Here is a 26,728-nt window from a genome sequence, read left to right on the forward strand (position 1 = left end):
GTTCGCGTTAGTGACGAAAGCAGCACGAAGGGTGCGAAAGGCGACTAACTATATATACAGCTAAGTTGGAAAATTTGCAACGACTGTCCGATCAGATCGAGTTACATACCGATCGAAAGGTTTAGTCCTAACTTACAAAATGGCATACTAAAACTTTTTCTAACCAACCTGGGTCATGAGATACGGGGGTGTAAACGGGAGGGGAAAAATTTAGATGATTGCAGCTAATGGTGCTGTTAGGGCCTTTTGGTAAAATTTTTTATTTTTTAAAAATTCTAATTAAAAATACGCGTCGATTGATACCTCAAAAAGCGAAAATTGGCATTCGGCACTGCGCAAAAAGTAATTTTTATGTACAAAGAAGCTCACCCTTTTTGCTCACAGTGCACAATGCCAATTTTCGCCTTTTTTTTATTAATTTATATTTTTATTTAAAATTTTAAGATTAAACTGAATTTTGTTCGTCGCAAAATTGGATATCAGAAATTTTGGGGCTAGAAATTGCTTTCGTCACTAGACTTTTACCTCGTGTAGAGGTTTTTTTTGTGGGTATATACGACAGCTTATATGGAATATTTGCTACGACTGTCCGATCAGTTCGAGTAATAAACCGATCGAAAGGTTAAGTCATAACTAACATAATAACAAAATGGCATACTAAAACTTTTGCTAACTCATGAGTTAAGGGGGTGTAAGTGGAAGGGAAAAATTTTAAATGATCGCAGCTGGGGCTTTGTGGAAAAATATTTAAAATTTTTTAATTCTTATCAAAATTACGCGTCGATTGATACCTCGATCACCCAAACCCGACAACTAGTTCAAAAGATAATTAAATTTAAGATTTTTAGGGGACTTCTCAAAATGAAATGAAAAGTCAGTTTGTTTGTTTGTTTGTGTGTATCAACGCGCTACAAAAGCCTTAACGTTATGATAGGGACTTATTCCTTTTCGAAAATCTAGAAATGTTTGTTTAACGACTTTTTGAAAAACCCACTAGTCTAGCGGGAAACCCCTAAATCCCGCTAAAATTGAAACCCCGCAGTTTCCAAGCCATATAAGCTACAGATATGTCCTATACATCGTTGGAATGTACTCAGTACCTTTAAATGTAATCAGGTAAAATTATTCAGGTGAAATAGGGGTTTTTCGCTTATATTTTGGCGATTTATGTCAAAACGGGTCTAACAATTTTTATTTATTTTCAATAACTTGTAATACGTAAAACTTCGTTTTTTTTTTTTAACTGAATATTTCGATCGGTCGAAAATCACGTTTAAAGACGAAAAACTTTTTTTTTGAGATATCTAAACCAATCTCACAGACAAGGCATTTAAGTCAGTATTATACATCCTGACCAAAATTGGTTCAAATCGGTCCACTATATCATATAGCTCTCATAGGAACGGTCGGTCGAAAATCACGTTTTAGTACGAAAAACTTTTTTGTTTTTTGAGATATCCCAATTAATCTGACAGATAATGCATTTAAGTTGTTCCAAAACATCCTCACCAAATTTGGTTCAAATCGGTTCGCTGTATCAAATAGCTTCCATAAGAACGATCGGCAAAAAATCACGTCTTAGTATGAAAAACTTTTTTTATATTTTTAGATATCTCAATCTGACAGAATATGCGTTTAAGTTAGTCGTATGTATTCCGACTAAGCTTTATGCAAATCGGCTGACGGTATTGCAACAATCAGTCAAAAATTTAATGCCTCAAGCTTCGGCGTGCTGAAAGGCCCGAGAATATGGTATATTGCTTTAATGTTATTGTGAATTGATTTTTAAATTTGGAGTAAGCATATTAAAAACCTTTCTTTAAACTTTAAAGTATCAATGTCAGAAGCATATGAAATTCAAAAATATTGAGATCTTCCAAAAAAAAAGCTCTCTTTACGAGGTTAATGTCTAGTGACGAAAGTCTTTCCACGGCCCAAAATTTCTAATATCCAATTTTGTGACGAAATTTGCCGCTGTATATATCAAAACTATTTCTTAAAAGATCATTAAGACAAACGGTAAATCCATTTTTGATCTATCCCATTCGTACGCGTTAAGAAGGGAGACAATAAAAACACTTGGACTGTGCAGTGAACGAAGCTTTAAATTTATCTCTCATAAAAAAATTAAATTTTTATTTTTAATCGTGTTTAATCGCCGTAAGTTATAATGAGTATTGGAAAAAAAAAAGGTAAACACTCTATATAACTAAGCAATTTTTATGTAATAATATAAAATTATTGTTTTACCAATGACCTGTTGAGTGGTGTATTTTGCTTTATATTATGATTTAAGTTACATAAAACTTAGTGATCCCCGCTTCGCTTTTAAATGAAGTATGTTTGTTATTATTAGTTAATGTTTAGTCGTACGTACGTGTATATCTTATTTTTGTGATTTCATTGTTTGTGTATTTTTCGTCATATTTAATGGTATTTAATGGATCCGCGATTTTGAATTTTAAAAAATTGACTTCAAATTCGTAATCACCGACCCTGAAGCCCCCCAAATAACGAGTTTCATACGAATCCGATAAAATTTAAAAATATAAAGTGTCCGCCATATTGGGTTTTTGGGGTTTATTTTAAAACCCTGACGTGCTGGGATTAAATGGACTTCGGGTTCGGATTCAGCGACCCAAAAACCAATTTTTTTTCCATCTATTAACTTCTGTTTAATTTAATTTAATTCTTCAAAATTTTGTTACTTTATTAAATTAGTCAAGAGCAAAGAAAAAGATTTTGGGGTTTTAAAAAATTATTTTTCTATTGGCGGGTGTGGCCTGCGTAGTGAGAGATGGGTATTAAGCGGTTTACTTATGTTAATTTTATTGTTTATTACTGACTGTAATTTTAAAAACCTAGGATTGCACTTTGAAAATGGCAGAGGAAGTATTTTTGGCCGCTGATTTCATACAAGACCGACCACTGTGCACTGTGCAATATTTATACCAATCATTCGGTATGAATTTGTCTTTAGAAATATAGGTACTTATTTGAGAACTCCATCCGTATTTTGGTATTAAAATACCGCACACTGGGGCCGCAGTCCGAAAAGCGTGTCAAAAATTTTTTTTTTGACGAAAGTGTTTGTAAAATGTGATATATGCATTCGGTAAAGAAAGATTACGAATCCAAAAAATTATTGAAATCGGGTAAAATTTGTGGGAATGGCAGCCTCTCAAAGTTGACCCAACTTTCAATGCGCGCACAAAAGTGCAAATTTTACAAAAATTACATATTTTGAAACCGATTTGTAGATAAGTTATGAGACTGGTTTCATATGAAAAGTACGTTAATTTCTAATATATTGCCGGAGAAACTTGTTTCTTACTTGTTTACTTTTTATCCCAGCGATGTTAAAAAAAAGCATTAAAATTAGGCTATTTTTTAACTTTGATGGACTCCATCCCACTTCTACAGGAGTCTTTGGTAATCAATTCTCTTACTAAATTACTCCGTTCTCCGGTAAGGAAGTTATAGAGCAAAAACCGATGCAACCACGCAATAAAATGGTGGTAGAAAAGGAAGAGGAAGGAAAAAAAATTTTGATTTTTTTTTCAATATTTTATGTAAAATATGCATAGAAAATATTTTTCAACTTTGACCGACAAACGTGAGTCACCCAGTGGGCCAACTATCCTGTGTAAGTTGCCTAAGAATTTTTCTGTCAAATGCTTTTTAAATTTTCAAAATATCTTCACTGGTTCAATAGATATGATTTTTGCAACGCAAAATGAGAAATGGCCCCACTGTGCACCGTACTTCACCGGCTCTCATTGCAAGGGCAGCAACAAAAAACCATCAATAAACTTGATAGTTACACTTTCCGTTCACAATTCTGTTCTTTCTCTTCGCTTACTTACACAGACAAACACTCTGTGTATATGTGTGTAGGTTTCAAAATGAAAAATAAATTGGAAAATTGAAAAAGCAATTCGTCGCATTAGAAACGTGCACTGAATGAAAGGTTCGCTGGCGGTCGTTGTCTATCAGCGGGCAACAGCGCTGCAGCTTTTCCGTGCTTTATCGCGCATACGCCAGGTGTGACGTCGCAAAAGTTGATGCACTCGCAGCTTATTCCAAGACAGTCCAATTGAGTCCAACGCAGCCCTTTTCCTCGCCACAGTTATGGGTGCATCAAGACAATTGCCATGAAACGAACTCTGTCTGAACTCTGGAATTTGCCCAATCCTGGTGAATCGTTACAACTGTCATGGACTCCATTGTGGGGCGACCAAGCAAGTATATGACCACGCGATAAAATCAAATTGGAAAGCTTTAAGTTTGAAAACGTTTTGCTATTTATTCTTATGACGAGGCCGTTATATGCACTTCACTAAGTTCTGACGAGATCCGACTCCGAAACGAATCGACGCTGACGTGCGTGTCATTTGTAGCTCACACCCCTCAAATGAGAATGCCAACTCCCTTGTGCATGCAAGAGGTGGAGGTATATAAATGGTGGGGAAGGTTAGGAGAAATAGAGTTGCAGTGCAGCGAAGCGAAATAAAATCATTTGTACGTAGCACGTGAAAATTAAATTTAACATCAGCACAAAGTCGTTGCAAATTCGTTTTATTCTGGGTATGCCACCGTTCCATTCGCTATTGTGTGGCAGTTGCATTATTATATATTTGCACTTAAGTAAACATCAGTTTTCCAAAATAAAATCAAGTAAAATGAGACGAAAAGTTATCTTCTGAAGATTTGATATCCTTGTGGAGTCTACTCTTTTTAAACAGTTTTAAGGAGGCTTAAAGATTAAAGCAAAGTAAATTATACATTTTTCCATGTGCATTATTGCTTAGTCTTTTTAATCATTTTTTAATTTTAGTTTTTCTCCCGCGAGTCTTACGATATATTCAGAAAGTTTGATGCTAGTTAAAATTTAATAAATTTAAGTCGACTGTACTCCTTACTATTATTTATTTAAAAAATTTTGTTTTATTGTATATTACACACCACGAATCTCTAGAGATTTTTGGAGAGAACTGCTTTTGAAAACAAACGCTCGAAATGTCGGTGCTCCGTAATTGTCAAAGATTTCGTTTTTATTCAAACATATTCAAAGTCGAAAACCGGCTGAAAAAATTAAATTAAAATAACATGTATTTTATTTACTTTTACTTATAATTGTTGGTGTTCCCGAAAAAAAGAAACCATTGCCATTCAGATGTCTAAAAGAATTTTGAGAGACTTAACAAAATTTAATATTTATTAAATTGAACTAAAATATCTTTAAAATTGACTTAAGATACCAAAAAAATTGGTTGAAAATATTAAATCTCTGACATTAAAAAACACCAACATTTCGAACGGTTGTTTTCAAAAACATTTCTATTCAAAATCTCTAGAGATTTCTGTATGTAAAACGCCGCACACTGGGGCAGGCGGCCGAAAAGCGTGGCAAAAATCATTTTTTTGACGAAAGCGTTCGTAAAAAGTAATAATAGCATTCGATAGAGAAAAGATTACGAATCCAAAAGATTTTTGAAATCAGGTAAAAATTGTGGGCGTGACAGCCTCTCAAAGTTGACCCATTTTTCAGTGCGCGCAAAAATGTGAAAATTTTATAAAAAATGCAAACTTTAAAACTGATTTGATGACAAGTTATATGACCGATCTTTATGTTTTTGTTTTCATATAAAAAGAACATTAATTGCTAATTAAATGCCGTAGAATTTTGTTTCTTCACTTGTTGAACTTTTATCCCAGCGATGTTTAAAAAAAGCACTAAAATGAGGCTATTTTTTGACTTTGATGGAATAGAACAAAAATTGGACTCATTTGTACTCGATCCCACTACCACAGGAGTCTTTGTTAATCAATTCTCTAACGAAATAACCCCGGTTAAGCCGGACGGGCCTCGCGGGGCCAGGTCATAGGCCAGTAAGGCCCTTAGTGATCCGGCTGTGTGTTATGGTTTTTTAGGCGGGTTTAAAATCCTGTAGGATTAATGTATTTATTGCGAAGGCAAGTAGTTCTCTTGGGGCCATTTTAGTGGCAACATCTAGTGATACCAGCATCGGTGCTCCAAGATACCTTAGTCTTGCTCGTGAAGGTGCTGCGCAGTTACAAATGAGATGGTCTAGGGTTTCTGGAACCCCAGAATCTCCGCACTTTCTACGGCTGTTATTGTTGGTGACAATCTTTGATATTGCTGTACAAAAATTATATCTTTTGAACCAATAAAGATATTTCAAAAATTTAAAAAGCATTTGATAAAAAAAGCTTTAAAATGAGTGTTTGCACTGCTTGATAGGCCCACTGGTTGATTCAGGGGTTTCGATCAAAGTTGAAAAATATTTTCAGTGCCTATTGACATGTAAAATTTATAAAATAAATATTTTTTTTTGTCCGAAATATTAATTTTAATCTTTTTTAATCTTTAAACAGCATTGTTTAATATATAAAAAAAAGTTTTACTACAAAAAAAAAAAAAAATTCTAAAATCTGGTATGATGTCTGTCATAGCGAAAACGTATGTAATCGCACTGCGCTCTTCCTCTTCTCATACTAGTTAATTTCGAGGTTGCTTCAGTTATTGGACTAAAAGTGTGCTTAGGCGCACCCAGATGCATGAAAGACCGGGGTAATTTCGTTATAGAATTGAAAAGCAAAGACTCCTGTAGTAGTGGGATGGAGTCCAAATGAGTCAAATTGGCCTGTAATCCTTGGGGCTCATATGGCTGCACTTTCCTGCTTTTGGCTGAAATACAATCCGAGAGGTTCTCCATTGTGTAGAAACGTAGCCTGTGCTCAGGCATGCGTTGAAAATCTTTAGCAGACATGGGGTGATCACGTCTTTTTTCACCTGTAGCATAGCTGGAATTATTCCATCAATACCAGGGAATTTTATTTCATTGAAGGAGTCAATGGCCCACTGGATTTTCCTGGAGGTTTTTAGTTCTGTTGGCGGTTCCTGTTTCTCGATTGCCTGGTCTTCGTGCCTTTAGGTATCGGGTACCTCAGTGCATCCCGGGATTTCGGCTGACATGAGAGCTTCAAGGGTCTCCTTACTGCCTTCCGCCCATTTGCCGTCTTCTAGTTTAAGTTGAATTTGTATTGCAGGCTGCTTGGAGAGCAGTTTCCTTAGTCTGACCGTTTCAGTTACTTTCTCGATCCCGGAGCAGAAGTTCCTCCACGAGTTTCTCTGTGCCTTACGTATGTCCATCTTCTATCTTCCTTATTCATGTAACGCGTAGAACGCGTCTGTGAGATCCTTGAACCGAGTTTTTAGAGACTCCTCAATGTCCGTTGCGGACTCTCTGATGCCCGGTGCTGCGATTTTTGAGTGGCAATCGTTTTAAACTTTGCCCAGTTTGTGTTCCGGGGGTTTCTGTAAGTCGATGTCTTTTGTAGATGGTTAAAGGTACACTCGAATTTAATGTACCTATGATCTGAGAAGGATGGTCCTTCAAGGACCTTCCACCCCGATATCAGGTTGCTATTGCCCGTTGTTAGTGTTAGATCAAGCACGTTAGACGAGGTGGGCCCTACGTACGTATGTACCTCGTCTACGTTTGCTATGTTTAGGTTAGTTGAAAAACAAAGTCAAGGAGTGACTCACCTCTGTCGTTAGTATCTAGGCTTCCCCACACTGGATGGTGGGAGTTGGCATCTGTACCAATGACGAGATGTTGGTCCTTGGAGGCCGCTTCGCTTACCAGTCTCCTTAGCTCCTCAGGTGGGGTTGGTCTGTCGTGTGCCATGTAGCAGGTTGCTACTACTAGGCGCTTCCTGTCGTTCTCCAGCAACACTACAGCCAGGTCGTCAGTGCTGTAATGTGACATAAGATAGGCTTGAATCCCTTTTCGAACAAGTACGACGGTTCTAGGTCTGCTTACCGTAGGTGCATGATTTGTGTTGTGTGTGCTTGATCCAGCCAGATTAAGTCCAGCCGCCATGTCCATGGACTAGTGCGACATCAACGGATCCAAGGCTATAAGGATCTCCGCCGATGTCTTTCTGCTCTTATGCATATTGATCTGTAGCACACTCAACATCTTGGGTGGCTGCTTCACTTGACGGGTTGACTACGATCGTCAGGTCACAATCCTCTGCTTCGTCAGTGTCGTCGTCTATCGCCAGACCCTCGGCTGCTACAACGATGGATTCCAGACCTAGGTCCTTCTCCACCTCTCCAGCTTTAAGGTTGTGCACGTCTCTGTCCTCCGGGTGGCGTTTTTTAAGGCGAAGGTAGACGCTACCAATGCCCCACGCCATCTTCCCGAATCTTGAGTATAATATGTCCTCTGCCTCCTTGTTGATCTGAAGAATAACATTCTGGCCTCCCTCCTTGAGTGAGGGAGTACCAATATACAGCACCTTCTAGTCAGCCGTTGGCTCGTCAGGATTTTGTGTTTTCAGGAGCGTCAGCGCCTGGTCCCCATCTAGGGAAGAGTACCTTCTCCTTTGACTTCGATGGAATTAGCTCCCTGTCTACCACCTCTAGCTTGCCTCCCTCCCTAATCTCACCCGGCTGTAAGACCTTTTGCGTAAACCATCGATACATTTCAGAAGTTTAACCCCGTTAAGCCACCCAGCACTATCAAAGGTGGGCATGGGTATACCGGGCTCCTCTGTTATCTTTGCGAACAACAACTCCACCAGCTTTGTGTGAACCAAGGTTCACCTCTCTACTGGTGTCCGTCCGGCCACGATGAGGTGTCTTTTGGACACTTCGCTCATCGCGACTTAATTGGGGGCGCCTTTGTGGCCCTTGGGATCACGCCCTTGGTACCACGCTGACGCTTGTTCTCTGGATCCTGTTTACTCTCAGGGCTCCCGTTGCTCTCCGTCGAGCGCTGCCTTTTGGCTGCCAGCAACTCCTCGACTTTGTTGGCGCAGGCACTTGTTGATGCCTGCATTTGCGGCATCTTGGCGAAGTGATCCTTTCTTAGCCCAGGCCAATTTGGTCTTCTCTTCTTCGGAGAGATCCACCTTACCCTAGAGCTTGCTCTGGATATGGAGCGCCGACTTGTATTTGGCTTTAGCCGTCCCACCCTCACTCGAGCGTTTAGGCTTGTCCCTACGGAGGGAGCTTACACCTTGTCCTGGTGAGCGCAGAAGGCTTCTTCCGTCTTGCTTATTGACATCACGCTGTCAAGTTCCGAGTCCACGGAGACTCTGGCATCTTCGCGAGTCAGTTTCGCTCTGGCCGGTTGTTGTTTGCTTGTTGTTGTTGTTGTTAATGAGATAGTAGCTGTACAACTAGCTTAGCCTGCTCCCGCCAAGTCAGAGGTTTTGTGACCGCTGGCGACACGCAAAGAGGATTGCTCCTCCCCGTGCCCGCCGGTGGTAGCAGTCATGTCTTCCACCGACGTTTGGGCTGACATCCCAGCCCTAGTTGATTAGTTATGTGTGTTCATAGTTAAACCATAACCGTTGTCTGAGGGTTCCACTCCCCACGGCTCCGGCCACATCTCCCGACTGAATTAGTCTGAGAGGCTCTGTCCGTCTCCTTAGCTAGACACTGCATTGCCCCGGTCGAGAAAGTGACAATGCATTAACCGGTCGCCCGGATCAACGCAGTGCCCATTGCCCAGCCGGCACCCTCGTGGAGGGTTCAGCCAGAGGATTTTTGCCGGCCAATTGATAATTCAATAACTCTATATTTAATGCAGAATAAATACTATAGATGTCCCAGATTGATATGACAGCTAAGAAAGAGCTGTGAGAATTGAAGCTAGGTACGAAAATAGGTTAAAAAGGCAAAAAGGAGCTGATAATGTGTATAATTGCAGCTTTAACAAATAGTAGTATTCTAATTATACTATTCTGCAAGTAACTATTAATAAAAATTCTAAGAAAAACTGTTTTCACACGTTCATTTATCAATTTATGTTTTCGCGGCTTTTCTTTAAACTCTCGAAATCAAATCAGTGTGAAAAAAAGATCGTTCCTGAAACTGATTCAGATTTGCTTAAACGAAATCTAAACCGAATCCGAATCTGTTTCAGGAATCCCACTCTTATTACTCACTAGAAATGCAAGAAGTTTAATTGCAATGCTTAACTACTGTAGTTGGTAACTAATACTTACATATTGATATTGAAACGCTGTGGTTTATCTCTATGATCAAAACACAATCAATTTAATACACAAGACTTCGACAAGAGTAAGGCTGCAAACGTAGTGCGCGCGGAGACGAAGCTAAAGCTGAAGACGAAGATGAAGACGAAAAACTGTGTAGAGCAAATCATATGAATTCGCTCGAATGTGTTCGTAGTGCAAGCGAAGACGAAGATGAAGACAAAACGCTAGCTGTCAGCTTCAAACAGTGCGGTACTGAATTTGAAGCAGAATCGCTTGCGTTTGTTGCCGTTACTTTTTGAATTTTTTGCGTTGATTTGCATTTAAAAATTTTTGAGCAGGCATTATTGAACTTTGATGAAATTGGTCTGTTTTTTGAACAAAAAATAGTCAAAATTAGCGATTTTATTCTAATATGTTATATGGTATTCCAAAAACTTTTTATCATCTTTTGGCAGCACATCATAACCGACTCAAATTAATTGAGAAAACTCGAAATGAGGTTTTCCTTTTTAATTTTAGTTTTAAAAACGAATTCTCTTGCAAGAAAACCTCTTAATCGGATGACGGGTTCATTTTAACTGCCAAAATAGCGCAGCATATTCGGCTTCCACAGTGCACACTTGTCGGCTTACTCGCAACGCAACCAATTCGTCTTCATCTTCATCTTCGTCTTCGTCTTTAGCTTCGTCTCTGCGCTTCGTCTTTGCGCTTTCGCTTAGAGAATTGTTGCCAACTTTTAAGAAGCAAAAAAAGCTGGTGCCCAGAGCAAGTCACCAATAGATTTTAAGTAAACTCAGAAAAATATGCCTTCCTAAAATTAGGTACGACCGTACTTGAATTTATACCGTTTCGTTCTTAAAATTTTAAGATTGCTGTGTACTAAAAATCTTGAATTAAGTGTGAATTGATCTTAAATTTAGAATTCGGACTTCACATTCCTATTGCAGCTATCCGAAATAGTAGTCCGATTTTATCCAAACTTAGTCAGAATATATAAGACCATGAATATATAATCCGTGAGTCTCGTAAAGATACCTCCAGAAACAACTGAGTTATATGTACTAAGCTAGTTTAAAATTTTTTCTACTTTGTTTTGTTTTTTTCAAGACTGAAAGGAAGTTGCAAATAAGAATGTTTCGTACTAAAAACAAGTACGTTTTAGGATATTTATTTTTCATTCTCGCACCTTAGAATTCTCAAGTGGTTCTAGCGACGCAAATATGACTTTAAGCTTGGATCGCTGGTAAAATCAGCACCTATTCCGAAAGGTCGCTAACCAAGGAAATACGCCATTATCGAATGGTGTTTAATTTTGGTATTTTGCCTCATTTTAGTACACATACTAGAGTATGTTTTAAGATAAAAGTTAACTAATTATGACAATGTTTTGTACTAAAAACAAGTACATTTTGAGTTTAGTTCAAAATTTTTGTGTACTTAAAGAAGTATGTTTTCAATTTTTTCAGACTTGAATTAAACCCAAAGCGTACCTAAAATATCCCCGAAAAATCTAATTTTAAGATTTCCGTACCTGCGAAAACCGAACTTTAAATAAGATTTTTGTTCTCAACTTTAGAAATTCCGAGCTTAGACAGCTTTTGAGATCATTTGTACTTGAAAATGGCCTGTTTAACTACGGATATCTTGATTTTTTTTTCTGAGTGTATAGTTTTAGGTTTTTCAAGCATTAATTATAATCTTATTACACATATAGCAAGTGACTCTAACATAACTTTTTATCAGTTAGAGACAACAATTTACTCTTAAAATATCATTTTAAAGTTAGTCTAATGTTCATATGTTGTCTAAAAATTAAGTTTTAGCAAATGCCTATTGCTTGTTACCATATGGTAACGCTGGGAATATTCTGGCTAAGCAAAATATTTGTATTTTATTTTTTTAATATGTATTGTATTTGACTTAAGCAACAAAAATAAAGCAGGTTAAATAAGCTGTGAGCCACTGTTTCTAAGCTTATTTGACCGACTATAATCATTTTCAAAATTAAGTGGGTCAAATCAGCTGTGAGCCACTGAAAATTAAAATAAATGTTTTAAAATTAAAAAAAAATTCGTGCGTCATTCGCAAATTTATTTATTGATTTGTTTTTGTGTGAAAACCTAAATTAAAATATAATAAGCAAACAATATTAAATTCATTCAATCAACAAATAAAACTTATACTTCGTACACTCCATTGTGAAGTTATTCATATTTGAAATTTCCTTAACTTAAGTTTGGCGCGCTTTTTCGTCCAGCAAACAAAATTAATTTAATGCAAATTTATCAAATAATGATTGTTTCTGAGCATTCCACACAACTTCGCTGGCATTCCTTCATTTTTCTAGTCCAATTAACATTGTTAATTAATATATATTCATTCAACATTACTTTTGTTTCTCTAGGGAATAAATTTCAAGACCACGTTAATTTAAAAACTATAAATTGTACACCAAATCCATTTCAAAACACAAGAATTGCCAAAAAAAAAAAAAAACAAAATTAGTCGTGCCACAGTGTGCAAAACAAAAAAAAAAACTCTACACGAGGTAAAAGTCTAGTGACGAAAGCAATTTCTAGCCCCAAAATTTCTGATATAAAATTTTGTGACGAACAAAATTCAGTTTAATCTAAAAATTTTAAATAAAAATATAAATTAATAATAAAAAGCGAAAATTGGCATTGTACACTGTGAGCAAAAAGGGTAAGCTTCTTTGTACATAAAAATTACTTTCTGCGCAGTGCCGAATGCCAATTTTCCATTTTTTTTATTAATTTATATTTTTATTTAAAATTTTTAGATTAAACTCAATTTTGATGTCACAGCATTTGTGTTCACATTGCTCGGTGCCACTGTAGCTGTCAAATGTGACTCTCCGTGCCCCTATGTAAGCCCAGCTTTAAAATAAAAGGAAAACTAAAGGCAATAGTAATTCATAATAAATTTCCAAATTAAGTAGTCTTAAAAATTTGAAGAAAAGAGTATACCCAGATTATACAGGACTATGGCGAAGCATACCAGCACATTGCCATTTTTTGAGGAACAGCCCGACGATCAGGCCAAGATGCTGAAACGTCGAGCCAAGTATCTAGAGGATCTGCTCGACTTACTCGATCCAATATTCTATTTACCCCACTACCCACATCTTCGCGGCCGTTCGATTTAATAACCATTATTTAAATAAATAAATATAAAACCATTTTAGTATGAAAAACTTCTTGGTTTTTGAGCTATCTAAGCCAATTTGACACGATATTGTGGTAAAAGATATTCCTTTTATTTATTTGGGAGCAGCGAAGGTGCCGCTTTCAACGTTCATTTGAATCTGATTTTTACATTTTTCCTTAGGTTCTAAGTAAGCCTAAGTCTCATCGCTGCGCTGCCCACAGTTGGACAGCAGAGAGACGGTTATGTATATTATATATATTATATGTATGTAATTATGCTCTCTTAAGCTGGAGCGCGAGGGTATATGCATGCACTTGAGATCGGTCAAGTGGTCGGCGCGTCTAACAGAATGCTGACACTTGCACATTCTGTGAGCGCGCCGATCGATTCATATTTCGGCCACTTGGTTTATGACCGGGGTTTTGTTAATATAAACACTGCAACAAAGTGTTACAGTGTGTTCGCTTTAAGTACTCTTGGTACAGTAGATATTCAATATATATGCATACTACAATATATCTGGTATAATACATCCTGAATATATTTGGTTAAAATCGGACAACTATATCATATAGCTGCCAAAGACACGCTCAGTCGAAAATCAAGTTTTAGTATGAAAAAGGTTTTGTTTTTTTATATATCTTAGCCCAACTGATATAATATGCATTTAAGTTAGTGTTATACATCCTGACCAAATTTGGTTCAAATCGGTCCACTATATTATATAGCTGGTTTTGGTATGAAAAGAGATTTTATTTTTTGAGATAAGTTGGTGTTTTAGATTAATATTTCGCCAAAAAGTGACTTCGATTAAAATCTTACATATGGTCAATTCCAGGATCGAGAGTGCGACATTTGTACGTCTTTAAATAAACAAAACAAAAATAAAAAATTTACTTTTAACAAAACAAAAAAAAAAAAATAAAAAAATAAAAAGACAAGCTTTGAAGACTTGTCGTTTTCGAATTATTGATAAAAAACAATGCATCGCGAACGCGACGCGTACGTTAGACTTCATTTTGAAAAATGCGAAAGTCTGCGAAATGTGGCAAGTAATTTGGATGAAAATATTCCATTAAAGGAATTACTTTGATGTGTTACTATCCTTTTTTATTTTACAAGTTTTATTAGTTATTTATAACGCAACATCGTGAACGTGACAAGATTTCCACCTAGTTTTTGACAAGAATTTTTATCAAATTTTATTTAGAAAACAAAGAAAATAACTTCAAAACTTAGAAATATATCTAAATTGAATTGTTTTCTTTGCATATTGATGCTGGAAAAGAGATTTTGTAAAAAAAACGCTAGGCAACAGCCCAAAAATTAAGAGAACGAAACCCGCCTTTTTTGGATAGACTTGGGGCCACAAACGACGAAAAAAAATTTTTTTTTCTATGGCAAAGTTTTTTTTTACCATTTTTCTAAAAAATTTTCTTACTTTTTTTTACAGTTGCGCCCACTTTTGTCATCATTACTAGTGAATACCAAATCAATTTTCAAAAGCTTTACTTTTTCTAAAAGCTTATGAATATATCTATATTTCATTCATAAACAATTTTAGATCTAAACCAGGAGTTTTAGAGCTATAAATTTTCGAATTAAGAAAATGATGATTTTGTGCTTAGTTTTTTTCAGCTTTTTTTACTTTAAAATTCAGGAAGAACTCGAAAAAAATTAATTTAATTTTTGTTTCTATTTTATTTACATAGCTGTATTAGTAACGCGTTATTTAAGGTATGATTCGTAATTATCCATGGCGAAACGGCGATATAAATATATTTTATCTGTATCGATGTTATTTTTCGATTTTATGACTTTCTAATGAAGCAGCATGACCTTGAGATATTTGGGATGTTTTTGAGATACCTTAACCAATCTCACAGAATATCAATTTGTTGTTGTCTCACACATGATGACCATATTTGGTTTAAATCGGATTACTATATCATGTAGCTGCTATAGGAGGGATCGGTTCAGTATCAGCCTTTAGTATGAAAACTTCTACTGTTTCTTAAGATATATCATCTAATCTCGCAGGTTGTGTATTTGGTAATGTGTTACATATCCATAGCTAATTTGGCTCAAATCGGTCCACTATATCATATAGCTGCCGTGGGAAAGATCGATTGAAAATCTATCTTCAGTATGAAAAACTTTCTTATTTTCTAAGATATTTCATCCAAACTCACAAATTAAGTATTTTATATTGCCTTATATATCTCCACCAATATCGGTTCAAATCGGTCTTCTATATCATTATGATGCCATATGACCGATCAGTCTAAAATCAAGTTTTAGTATGAAAAACGTTTTTGTTTTGAGAGATATCTTAGCTAAGCTGATAGAATATGCATTGAAGTTGGTCTTATGCATCCTGAGCGAAGTTGGTTAATATCGTTAAGCTATATCATAAAGCTGCCATAAGACCGATCGGTAGGAAATCAAGTTGTTTTTGGAGATATCTCAATCAAACGCATATATTGGGTATCTTCAATTGCCCGTTACATCCTAACCAACTAACCTAACTATGGCAGCTATATGACTGCCATAGTAACGATCGATCCGAACGGTCGGTAAGCTACCTTTAGTATGAAAAACATTTTTATTTTTGAAGTTACCTATACCAAATTTACAAATAGTAAGCCTCGTCTCATCTTATACAACCTGTTCAAATTTAGTTGGAATCGGACCACTATAAAATATTGCTGCCATGGAACCAATCAATCGAAAATCAACATTTGCCTGAAACTTGTTATTTTGTTCATATGCTAATAACTTATCCGTCTCTCCATAGATTTCAATGAATCATATATCAAACGACTCGTAATTAATGCACCTAAGTAAATAAAATATGGCATCAATATGATATAGTGGTCAGATTTCAATGAAATCTATCAAATTAGTTAACATAACTCAAAAAACCAAATAGTTTTCATACCAAAGGCTGATTCTGAATCGATCCCTCCTATGGCAGCTATATGATATAGTAATCCGATTTAAACCAAATATGGTCACAATGTGAAAGACAACAAGAAATTGATATTATGTGAAAATGTTCAAACTAAAGGTCATGCTGCTCCACAAGGAGCACGCTCGACAGTAGGATACCCTGAGCCCATGCACTCTTTTATAAAAGTTGATTGTTGCCCATTTTCAATTTGCTCAGGGTATACAAATTACACACGCGAAACTATGAACAACTTTCGTTTTTCTTAAATCACTGCTTTTATCACTGCAGACTACGTTATTAATGCCCCACTGAACTAATATATCACTCGGTATTATATTAACCGTATTTTAAATTAATAAGAATTTGATGAATTGATAAATCGCAAATCGTAATCGTAATCGCTTGCAATCGATGTAGAGTGCGTCAGGAGTAGCCACAAACTACAACTTTGCTCTGCCTGCATTCTGGCAGCACCCAATTTCCTCTCTCACTCTCTCCCTCTCACGCAACACATTCGAGCCTGCCAAAGGCTGCTGCAGTGCGCGCGAAATTTGAAATAAAAGACAATGTCTAATTTCATGAGATTTTTAAAGCGGAAAATGTTAATTTTTTTTTTACAATGATAATAAGCAGATACTTATTATATATGTGTGAGGAATCGGAAATATTAATAATTAAAATTATTATTTTGCAGCTTTCAGTGCTCGGCAAAGATGCAAGAGTAGTGCTGCAAAATGATCGCTTTTTCTCTCATGCAATTTCATGCATAGCTATCAGCTTCTGCCCGACTATATTGAAAATTGTGACGTCATAAGGAATTTTGCCATGCAAAAATACATATTTATATATTAACACAATTATTTGATAACATGATATCGATAATATTTTTGCTTATCGCTCGATTCTTATTTGGTAACCAAAAAAAAAATGGGTACTATTTCGTACTAATGAATTATAGATATATTCATTAGCTTTTAGAAAAAGTAAAGTTTTTGAATATCAGTTTTGGCATTCACCAGTAATGATGACAAAAGTTAGCGCACACCTTAAAAAATTACGAAAAAAAATCCTGATTTTTAAAAATGTTGCTCGTCGTTTGTGGACCCAAATCTATCCAAAAAAGTGAATTTCGTTGGTTTAATAGCCAAAAAGCTTAAATTGGTTGCCTAGTGTAATCGATATAATACAAGCACTTCTTTTAGGAAGTCAATTTCTCAGAAAACTGCCAAAAATATAGAAAAACTCAATTTATTTAAATTTGCAGTCGGTATGTGCGGTATAGTGGGCTTATTTATGTGGAAATTGTTTAAGCAAGTACAGACGTGTGGGAAATAATAAGGCATCATATGTGAAAACTTAATGCGAAAAAAATTGCTATAATAATATTTTAACAATAAGTCTTTATTTTATTTTAATAGTACACATTTGAAGCTATTTATATCCAAAAAGAGGGCATATCCTGTTATGTCCTTATCCTTTATAATATACACTTTGTTTTGTTAAGTCCGAATTTAACTGTGCAAAATAATGGATAGCCGATTCCTACGTCAGTTATAACAATTTATGAATATACATTCTTGTCCGTACTTTTAATATAATAAAGCCCCACCAGTTTTCAGGATCATTTTGACACACGTGGAGTCTATAGATCATATCATCATATCATAAAGCGTGGAATATTTTTTAATTGTCCACCATTTTTTGTCCGTAGCATCTCTGACTTTTGTCTTCACGTTCATCCATATCGATCCTTTGGATTTCTTATTATTTCGCACACGTCGTTTCCGGAAGAAAATTTGAGAAGATGTGAGTTTCTGATCAGTTTTTAAGATTTTGGTCGTGGTGGACCTTTTTCTGGAAATGTCGAAATGCATTGGATTTTTTTTTCGAAAATAACAGTATTTGCTCTGTTAATTTTACTGGCTTCAATCGAATGGTCAACAGCTTTTGTGTTTTCTGAAAACTTTCAAATTTAAGCTCCCGAATCGTATTCAATTTTATTTTTTTGCTTTGTATAATTGTTTATTTCATAAAAAAAAAAATTAAAACCAACAAGAAAAAAATACTTATATACTACAATAATAATAATACCATAACTATGCTTATCGTCTTTTCTGATTCTCTCCATCTTTGTACAACTTAAATTTAGTAGTATTACTACAGATATTATGCAACGTGCCAGAGGCTGTTCTCAGTGGTCCATCGATGCGATCGATGCGGAATCACAGCGGTCCACGCCAAAGCTCTGGCGCATACGTTCCAGAGCAGCTCGGTTGAATCCGCGGGCCAGGAGCTGCGACTCCGCTTGGGCGATCACCTCGCGCATATAGTCTAGCACTCCGGCGCTCTCCGACAGCTGATTGCAGGCGAACTTGTGTCGGAAGCGCAGTTTGGCCTTCTTAATCTTGTTGTTGTAGCGGGACTTGCGGCAGGATTCGGCACGTTGACGCTGTGTATCTCGGCTGTTGGTCAACGTCTGTGCCGAGGCAGTGGCCGCGGCTGAAGTCGTCTCCGATCTGGTTGTCGGCGGTCGTCTCTCAACCACAACGGGATTTTCCAGTAGCATTTGGTCAACGTAGCGCTGCTCCTCGTCAGCATAGTGTGTCTTCAGATGCTGCAGCTCGAGTGCAACCATCTCGTCAATCTGCTCCGGCTTATTATTATGGACCAACGGCATCTTGGTTGGCAGCGCACTGATCCCATGCACCGGATAGTGACCCATCTGGGTGTAGAATTTTTGTAGATAAAGATTACTGTGTTCCATGTCAGTGAAATCGTATTTTCTTATCGCTTCTTGCTCTCGATCTGCTCGACTCAAAGTCAGAACCGCGTTTGCTGCCATCCACTTGTCAGCGCCTCGCTTTTATAGGCCGCAAACGGATATTTGAGGCCATTCTCAGGTCATCACTTTACATGCACATTAGACCCTTTTATGAATCAAAATACAACCAATTTATGATCTTGTTTGTGTCCTAACCAACCTAATCTAGCTACCTGTGTCAAATGGACTTACCCTTGGTCACGTAAACAAACGGATTAGCGGAACGCGACCTACCTGAAAGGTTTCACTTGTAACTTAGTGAGCTATCCATTCAGCCAATAATCGTATTAAAGATTTCAATTTTTATTGAAATTTTAATAATAATTTAATTATAATTATCTAAATAGTATATGGTAAACGGGAACATCATCATTTAAACCCCATCATAATACGAGTAGATTATAAGGGATGTGATTAACTCAATCAGTCGTAAAAATATGTATTTTTAATTTTCAAGGAACCAAAATGATTTATTTAAATAAATGTGCTTAACAAATCAGAGATCACAAATAATGATTATTTTCGTTTTTTTTTTTTAAATCAAAAAATCAACGACAAGAAAGAAAGATATAAGAAAAAGAAAAACACCATAATGATCGTTTCTATGAAATCTTTGTATTTACGCCATGATTTTTATGGATTTTTTTATTAATTACAAGATTATTTTTAAGTAAAAAAATAAAAATAACATCACAAATAATCATCACTTTGAATTTGTGTTGTCAACAGTCAACAGTGTTGCCAATTTAGCTATTTCCCCGCTAGATCTAGCGGGCTGCAATTGGCAATGTGGGTTAAATTGTAAAATATCGGCTAGCGGGAATTACAGCTATTTTCCAAGCAAGGTGGAGTCAACCATTCAGCGCTGCCATTTCATCCCTTCTTTAAGATTTAAAAAACAATTTTATGTAAAGAAAAACATTAAAATCATAAATTTGTGTTTTGTGTGCATTTATGCTTAACCTATTTTATGAATTTTCTTAATGTTTTCTATATTGTCTCTTTGTACATATATGTATTTTCAAATCTGTTGGTCAACTACGTGGATGCAACAGGAAATAAAAGATTTTCGGCACTTGCATCATTTGCGCTAAGCGTTTTATCGCTACCATGGTCGAACGCAAAGGTGGAAAGAGTCTTTAGTCAAATGAACAATGCTTAAGCTAATATCACTGCTGACGGCAGTTCGCGCTAGTGACGAAAGCAGCACGAAGGGTGCGAAAGGCGACTAGCAATATATACAGCTAATATTGACAATTTGCTACGACTGTCCGATCAAAACGAGTTATATAGCAATCGAAAGGTTTAGTCCAAACTAACAAATTGGCGTACTAAAACTTTTCTAGCTCACCTGGATTATGAACATTTTAAATGATGGGGCCGTTAGAGCATTTTGTTAACATTTTTTATTTTTTTTTAAATTATAAATCTCTACACGAGGTTAAGTCAAGTGACGAAAGCAATTTCTACCCCCAAAATTTCTGATATCCAATTTAGTGACAAACAAAATTCAGTTTAATATAAAAATTTTAAATAAAAATATAAGTAAATCAAAAAAAAAACGAAAACGAATTCGGCACTGCGCAAAAAGTAATTTTTATGTTCAAAGAAGCTCACCCTTTTTGCGCACACTGCACAATGTCAATTTTCGTTTTTTTTTTTTTTTTGATTAATTTATATTTTTATTTAAAATTTGTATATTAAACTGAAAATTGTTCGTCACAAAATTGGATATCAGAAATTTTGGGGCATGCAAAAAAATGTTATACTCATAAGCTATAAATTGCAATTGATTTTTATTTTGAAAAAAAAAAAAATAAAAATCTAAGTGATGATAATATGTGATTTTTTATATTTGAGCTCAAAAAATTCATTATCATTGATGACTATTTTTAAAACTCACCAAGTAATCATTACTATAAAATCTTTCAAAATAAAACTTACGTGTATAATGAAAATACATTTATCTGTTTAAGATTAGAACATGAATGGAATCTCAGTCAGTAGTGTAGCATTATTTGTTTCAGAATTAAATATATTTTAAATACAATGCTTGTCACTCTAAACAGCATGCAGTGACAGCATCGAGATAAACACACAGTCGGAAAGTGTTGGAGATTTGATTGAGAATGCAGTTACTTTCCAAATTTAATTTTAAACTCAAGTGAGCAAACATCTGTTGTCAGCTAAATGCCAAGTTCAAAACAAGCTTATCGGGTTGTCAATATTGAAGAAACTAATATTAGGAGTACATATTTGCAAGTAACATGCATTTGCATTCTCACCCTGATACGAGCAGCTTTCAACTGGAAATTGGCAGTGGCAATGACAACTGCACAAAGTGAAGGACAGACGTGCGATAAGCTGCTTTAAGAATCGCCAGCCCGCAACTCGATTGGTATTGGCCAGATTACCTGGTTTATCCGGTAGCGGTCCACCCTAACCATTGGCTGATCAAGTGCTGCAACAGCAGGTAACCATTTTGGATGGATAAATTTGTAACCTTCTGTCCAACCTGACAAACAAATGGATTTTTGGACGTGTCGCTGCCTGATGCACTACAGGTAAAGTCAATGCACAGGGAAAGGACAACACTTGGACAATTAAATTAAGTGCATGCAGCTTAAAAATAACAATCATTGCAAATATCCCAAAACATTACGTAATAATTATTTACTTTTGCACTATCTGCAAATAACATATTGATTTTCAAATGAGTACAAAAATATTTGTTTTCAAGTGCAAATCATGTGAAACCAGAAAAAACTCTGGAAAAAATTGTTAACTTATTGCAAACAAATGAACTACAAACAGCATTAGGCGCCATGCATATTTATAATGAAAAATCAATTTCAAAACAGTTTTTATACCCATTAGAAATGGGGACAATTGTCTAGTATTTGCTGCTTGTTGACAAAATAAGCGACAAAAATCCTCGATGGACCGCTAATTATCATGAATTGTTAGTCTAAAATTATTTGGGGGCTTTTAGTGGTTTCTTTTTTGAAATTTTAATGCAAAACACATGTGACACAATCTTGTTAGCTTTCGAAAATCTGTTAAATTTTATATCTAGCTTTAAGGTGCGTTTGTTAATTTTTATCTCAATATACTGATTTATTGTCAGTAAAATCGGTCAATATTGTCTTGCAAAGGTTCATTAAGGAATTTTTGTCTCAAAGTGATACATAGAAACTTTATGATATTTATGTGTGTGTAATTAGGTTATCTTAACTATTATATATACTTATATTTATTAAACAATATTAAACAATATTAAACAACAGGCAAGGTCGAAATAGCCATTCAATTAATTTGACATCTATTTTAAAGGTAGATATAGGTAAAATAACCTTAAGCTATGAATTTTATAATTTTCCGCCACACAGTGGGGCCATTTCTAATTTTGCGTTGCAAAAATCATATCTTTTGAACCATATTTTTAACAACCTTGTTTAATATTTAAAAAAGTACACTAGGGTCTTCCTCTTCTATTTTATTGCATCAGTTTTTGCTCTATTTCTTCCGTAAACGCAGCTGGATGCATGGAAGAAAGCGGTAATTTAATTAGAGAATAGATTACCAAAGACTCCAGAGTAGTAGAATGGAGTTCAAATGGGTCCATTGTTAGTTATATTCAATCAAAGTTTAAAAATAGCCTAATTTTAGTGATCTTTTCAAACATTGCTGCAATAAAAAATATACAAGTGAAGAAACAATTTTCCCAGTATTTTATTAGAAAATAACGTATTTTCATATAAAACCATATATAAGAGTCAGTCGCATAACTTGTCTACAATTCTGTTTCAAAATTTGTAATTTGTGTAAAATTTGCGCATTTGTGCGCGCTCTGAAAAATGGGTCAACTTTGAGAGGCTGTCACGCCGACAATTTTTACCTGATTTTAAAATCTTTTTGGATTCGTAATCTTTAAAAATTTCTCTATTGAATGTATATATAACATTTTAGATCCGTTTTTTTTTTTTTGCCACGCTTTTCGGCCTTTGTCCTTTGGCCCCTGTGTGCGCCTACAGACGGTCTTGTCGGTTTGATCACAAAAAATCCACATTTATCGTTCTATTTAATATGTGGATATATTATTTATAGGTATTTATTTTAGGTTAGGTGTTATAAAATGCATTATATTTTTGATGTTGTACCAAACATAATTTCATTTGATACTTTTTACAATTTGAGTGTGTAACTAAATTCTCTAAAAATACGATTGATCGGAAAATAATCATAATTTTATATATATATATATATATATATATATATATATATATCAGGAAATATATTTTTAACACATGATAAATAAATTCGAAAAAAATGTTCTTATGTTTTCCCTTTATAGCCAAAAAACGAATGACCGTCCACAGTCTTACCCGTTGAAGGGTAAAAACAAAAAAAAAATTGAAATGTATATATCGGAAAAAACAATTTTTTTTCATCATTTTACACGTAAAATATGCACAGAAGTTTGACCGACATGCCTGAAGATGCTTAACAATACGAAATTTTTCCAAAATGTGGCGACGTGTTTTATAACTGTTCCAAGATTAAACTTCCCATAAATTATTTTGTAGTTTTTACCAGTTGAGGTAAAGTCCAGATCTGATCAAAATTTATCAAGTATAAAGCAAAAGCATTTCATTTCATTTATTAAAAGTGGATACTTCAGTTAGGTAACAAAAATTAGTTTTGGTTGGGCGACAACTCTTTTTTTGTGGCATATTAAGTTTTTGTCAATATATAATATCAAGCTTTTTTGAAGAGCCGGGTGGGGAGGGGGCGGTCCAGTTTCCAAAACAATAAACTTATAAATTCCACTTTAGTCTTACAAATCTGCTTACGAAATTTCAAGTATTTAGCTATATACATATTTAGAGTCTATCCTACAAAATATTAAAAATCGCCATAGTGCAGTGTGTAAAATCTCGATATTAACAAGGTTGGCCTTGATTTCAGCGAAGTTTGAAAGCGACTGAGAACTGTAAAACATTTTCATTGTAACCAAAAGGGCAGTGTACTGGAAGTGTACTGGCAGTCCATAGAAGAGAATAAGACCATAAGGAAGTGCCTGGAGATCTACACTGGAAACAATCTGAATCGCGACAATGCCTGGAACTTATCGTTGATCGATACTCTGTTCGATCTACTTGGTCGACATCAGAAAGATTTGATTAACTTTCAGATGGCAGGCTCATCTCTTGAGGTGTCTTCGAAAGTGTATGGCCCGCGTGAGAACTCCATACATACTCCATACCAAGAACAAAGAGACACTGAATACACGCTTGGACACAGCGCCGTTGCCCGATGCCTTTTTTTGGTAAACTGAACTTTACAGTGGTATCCACAAATGCATCCATTCGGCTAATGTACAACATACTGCCCACTGTGGATTCTGAACTGAAAATGCGAACAAACTATCGCTTCTGGAATCCACAAGAGTTGCCAGCGGAAGTGTCCGACTATACGATGATAGACAGTGACCTTTAATACTCAGACTCTCAGTCGCTGGTTAATGCACAATGGGTTAAATAAATTATTATAACATAATTAACAAAATGCTGAAAAAACAGCATATTATTCTAAAAATGTGTAAGTTTGTATATTGTTTGTACACATTTTTAGGATAAAATTCTCTTTTTTTTCAGCATGTTTATGTTTGTATACTGTTTTTATGGGCGGCAAAAACCCTCTAGATGAACCCTCCACGAAGGTGCCGGCTGGGTAATGGGCACTGCGTTGATCCGGGCGACCGGGCGATGCTAAGGTGACGGACAGAGAATCTCAGACTTATTCAGTCGGGAGATGTTAGTTAGAGGTGCCTGACGGTTAGGCATAAAATGCTATGTGGAGTGGAATCCCCCAGACTACGGTTATGGTTTTACTATAAACACACATAACAAATCAACAAATCAACTGCTACCACCGGCGGGCACGGGGAGGAGCAATCCTCTTTGCGTGTCGCCAGCGGTCACAAAACCTCTGACTTGGCGGAAGCAGGCTAAGCTAGTTGTACAGCTACTGTCTCATAAGCAAGAACAACAACAACAAGCAAACAACAACCGGCTAGAGCGAAACTGACTCGCGAAGATGCCAGAGTCTCCGTGGACTCGGATCTTGACAGCGTGATGTCAATAAGCAAGACGGAAGAGGACAGCCTTCTGCGCTCACCAGGGCAAGGTATAAGCTCCCTTCGTCCAGACAAGCCTAAACGCGCGAGTGAGGGTGGGAAGGCTAAAGCCAAATACAAGTCGGCGCTCCGTATCCAGAGCAAGCTCCAGGGTAAGGTGGATCTCTCCCAAGAAGAGAAAAGAAAACCAAATTGGCCTGAGCTGAGGAAAGGATCGAAGAGGGCTACCAGCACTTCGCCAAGATGACGCAAATGCAGGCATCAAAAAATGCCTGCGCCAACAAAGTCGAGGAGTTGCTGGCAACCAAAAGGCAGCGCTCGACGGAGAGCAACGGGAGCCCTGCGAGTAAATAGGATCCAGAGAACAAGCGTCAGCGTGGTACCAAGGGCGTGATCCCAAGGACCATAAAGGCGCCCCCCAATTAAGTCGCGATGAGCGAAGTGTCCAAAAGACACCTCATCGTGACCGTAATTGACCACAGCGACGACAACGGACGGACACCAGTAGAGAGGTGAACCTTGGTTCACACAAAGCTGGTGGAGTTGTTGCTCGCAAAGATAACAGAAGAGCCCTGTATACCCATGCAATGTATCGATGGTTTACGCAAAAGGTCTTACAGCCGGGTGAGATAAGGAAGGGAGGCAAGCTAGAGGTGGTAGACAGGGAGCTAATTCCATCGAAGTCAAAGGAGACGGTACTCTTCCCTAGATGGGGACCAGGCGCTGACGCTCCTGAAAACACAAAATCCTGACGAGCCAACGGCTGACTAGAAGGTGCTGTATATTGGTACTCCCTCACCCAAGGAGGGAGGCCAGAATGTTATTCTTCAGATCAACAAGGAGGCAGAGGACATATTATACTCAAGATTCGGGAAGATGGCGTGGGGCATCTACCGTCTACCTTTGCCTTAAAAAACGCCACCCGGAGGAAAAAGACGTGCACACCCTTAAAGCTGGAGAGGTGGAGGAGGACTTAGGTCTGGAATCCATCGTTGTAGCAGCCGAGGGTCTGGCGATAGACGATGACACTGACGAAGCAGAGGACTGTGACCTGACGATCGTAGTCGACCCGTCAAGTGAAGCAGCCACCCAAGATGTTGAGTGTGCTACAGATCAATCTGCATAAGAGCAGAACGGCATCGGCGGAGCTCCTTATAGCCTTGGAGCAAGGGTCCGCCGATGTCGCACTAGTCCAGGACATGGTGGATGGACTTAATCTGGCTGGATCAAGCACATACAACACAAATCATGCACCTACGGTAAGCAGACCTAGAACCGTCGTACTTGTTCGAAAAGGGATTCAAGCCTATCTTATGTCACATTACAGCATTGACGACCTGGCTGTAGTGTTGCTGGAGAACGACAGGAAGCGCCTAGTGGTAGCATCCTGCTACATGGCACACGACAGACCAACCCCACCTGAGGAGCTAAGGAGACTGGTAAGCGAAGCGGCCTCCAATAGTTTTTGAATTAAGTACGAAAGTTTTTGTTTTTTCTTTCACTATTATATCAATTTTTTCACTGATAAAAATATTGTTTTAAAATCAAGATTTTGGTCTCAAAACTAAGAATTTTGGTCTAATAAAATGCTTTTAGAACATAAAGT

The 26,728-nt window shown here is 36.6% G+C and overlaps 1 protein-coding gene across 1 annotated transcript; it reads right to left on the reverse strand.

The window, feature by feature from the left end:
* Positions 1-18,258: 18,258 nt before the first annotated feature.
* On the reverse strand, positions 18,259-18,917 carry LOC117793447 (protein sisterless A). Its single transcript, XM_034633760.1, has one exon. The coding sequence runs from the start codon at positions 18,882-18,884 to the stop codon at positions 18,354-18,356; it is 531 nt and encodes a 176-aa protein (XP_034489651.1). The 5' UTR covers positions 18,885-18,917; the 3' UTR covers positions 18,259-18,353.
* Positions 18,918-26,728: the final 7,811 nt, after the last annotated feature.

Source organism: Drosophila innubila, chromosome X (genome assembly GCF_004354385.1).
Source record: "Drosophila innubila isolate TH190305 chromosome X, UK_Dinn_1.0, whole genome shotgun sequence".
Classification (NCBI taxonomy): domain Eukaryota; kingdom Metazoa; phylum Arthropoda; class Insecta; order Diptera; family Drosophilidae; genus Drosophila; species Drosophila innubila.

Coding starts and splice junctions, on each gene's coding strand:
- LOC117793447 (XM_034633760.1), bottom strand. CDS start 18,884: ATGGGTCACTATCCGGTGCATGGGATCAGTGCGCTGCCAACCAAGATG.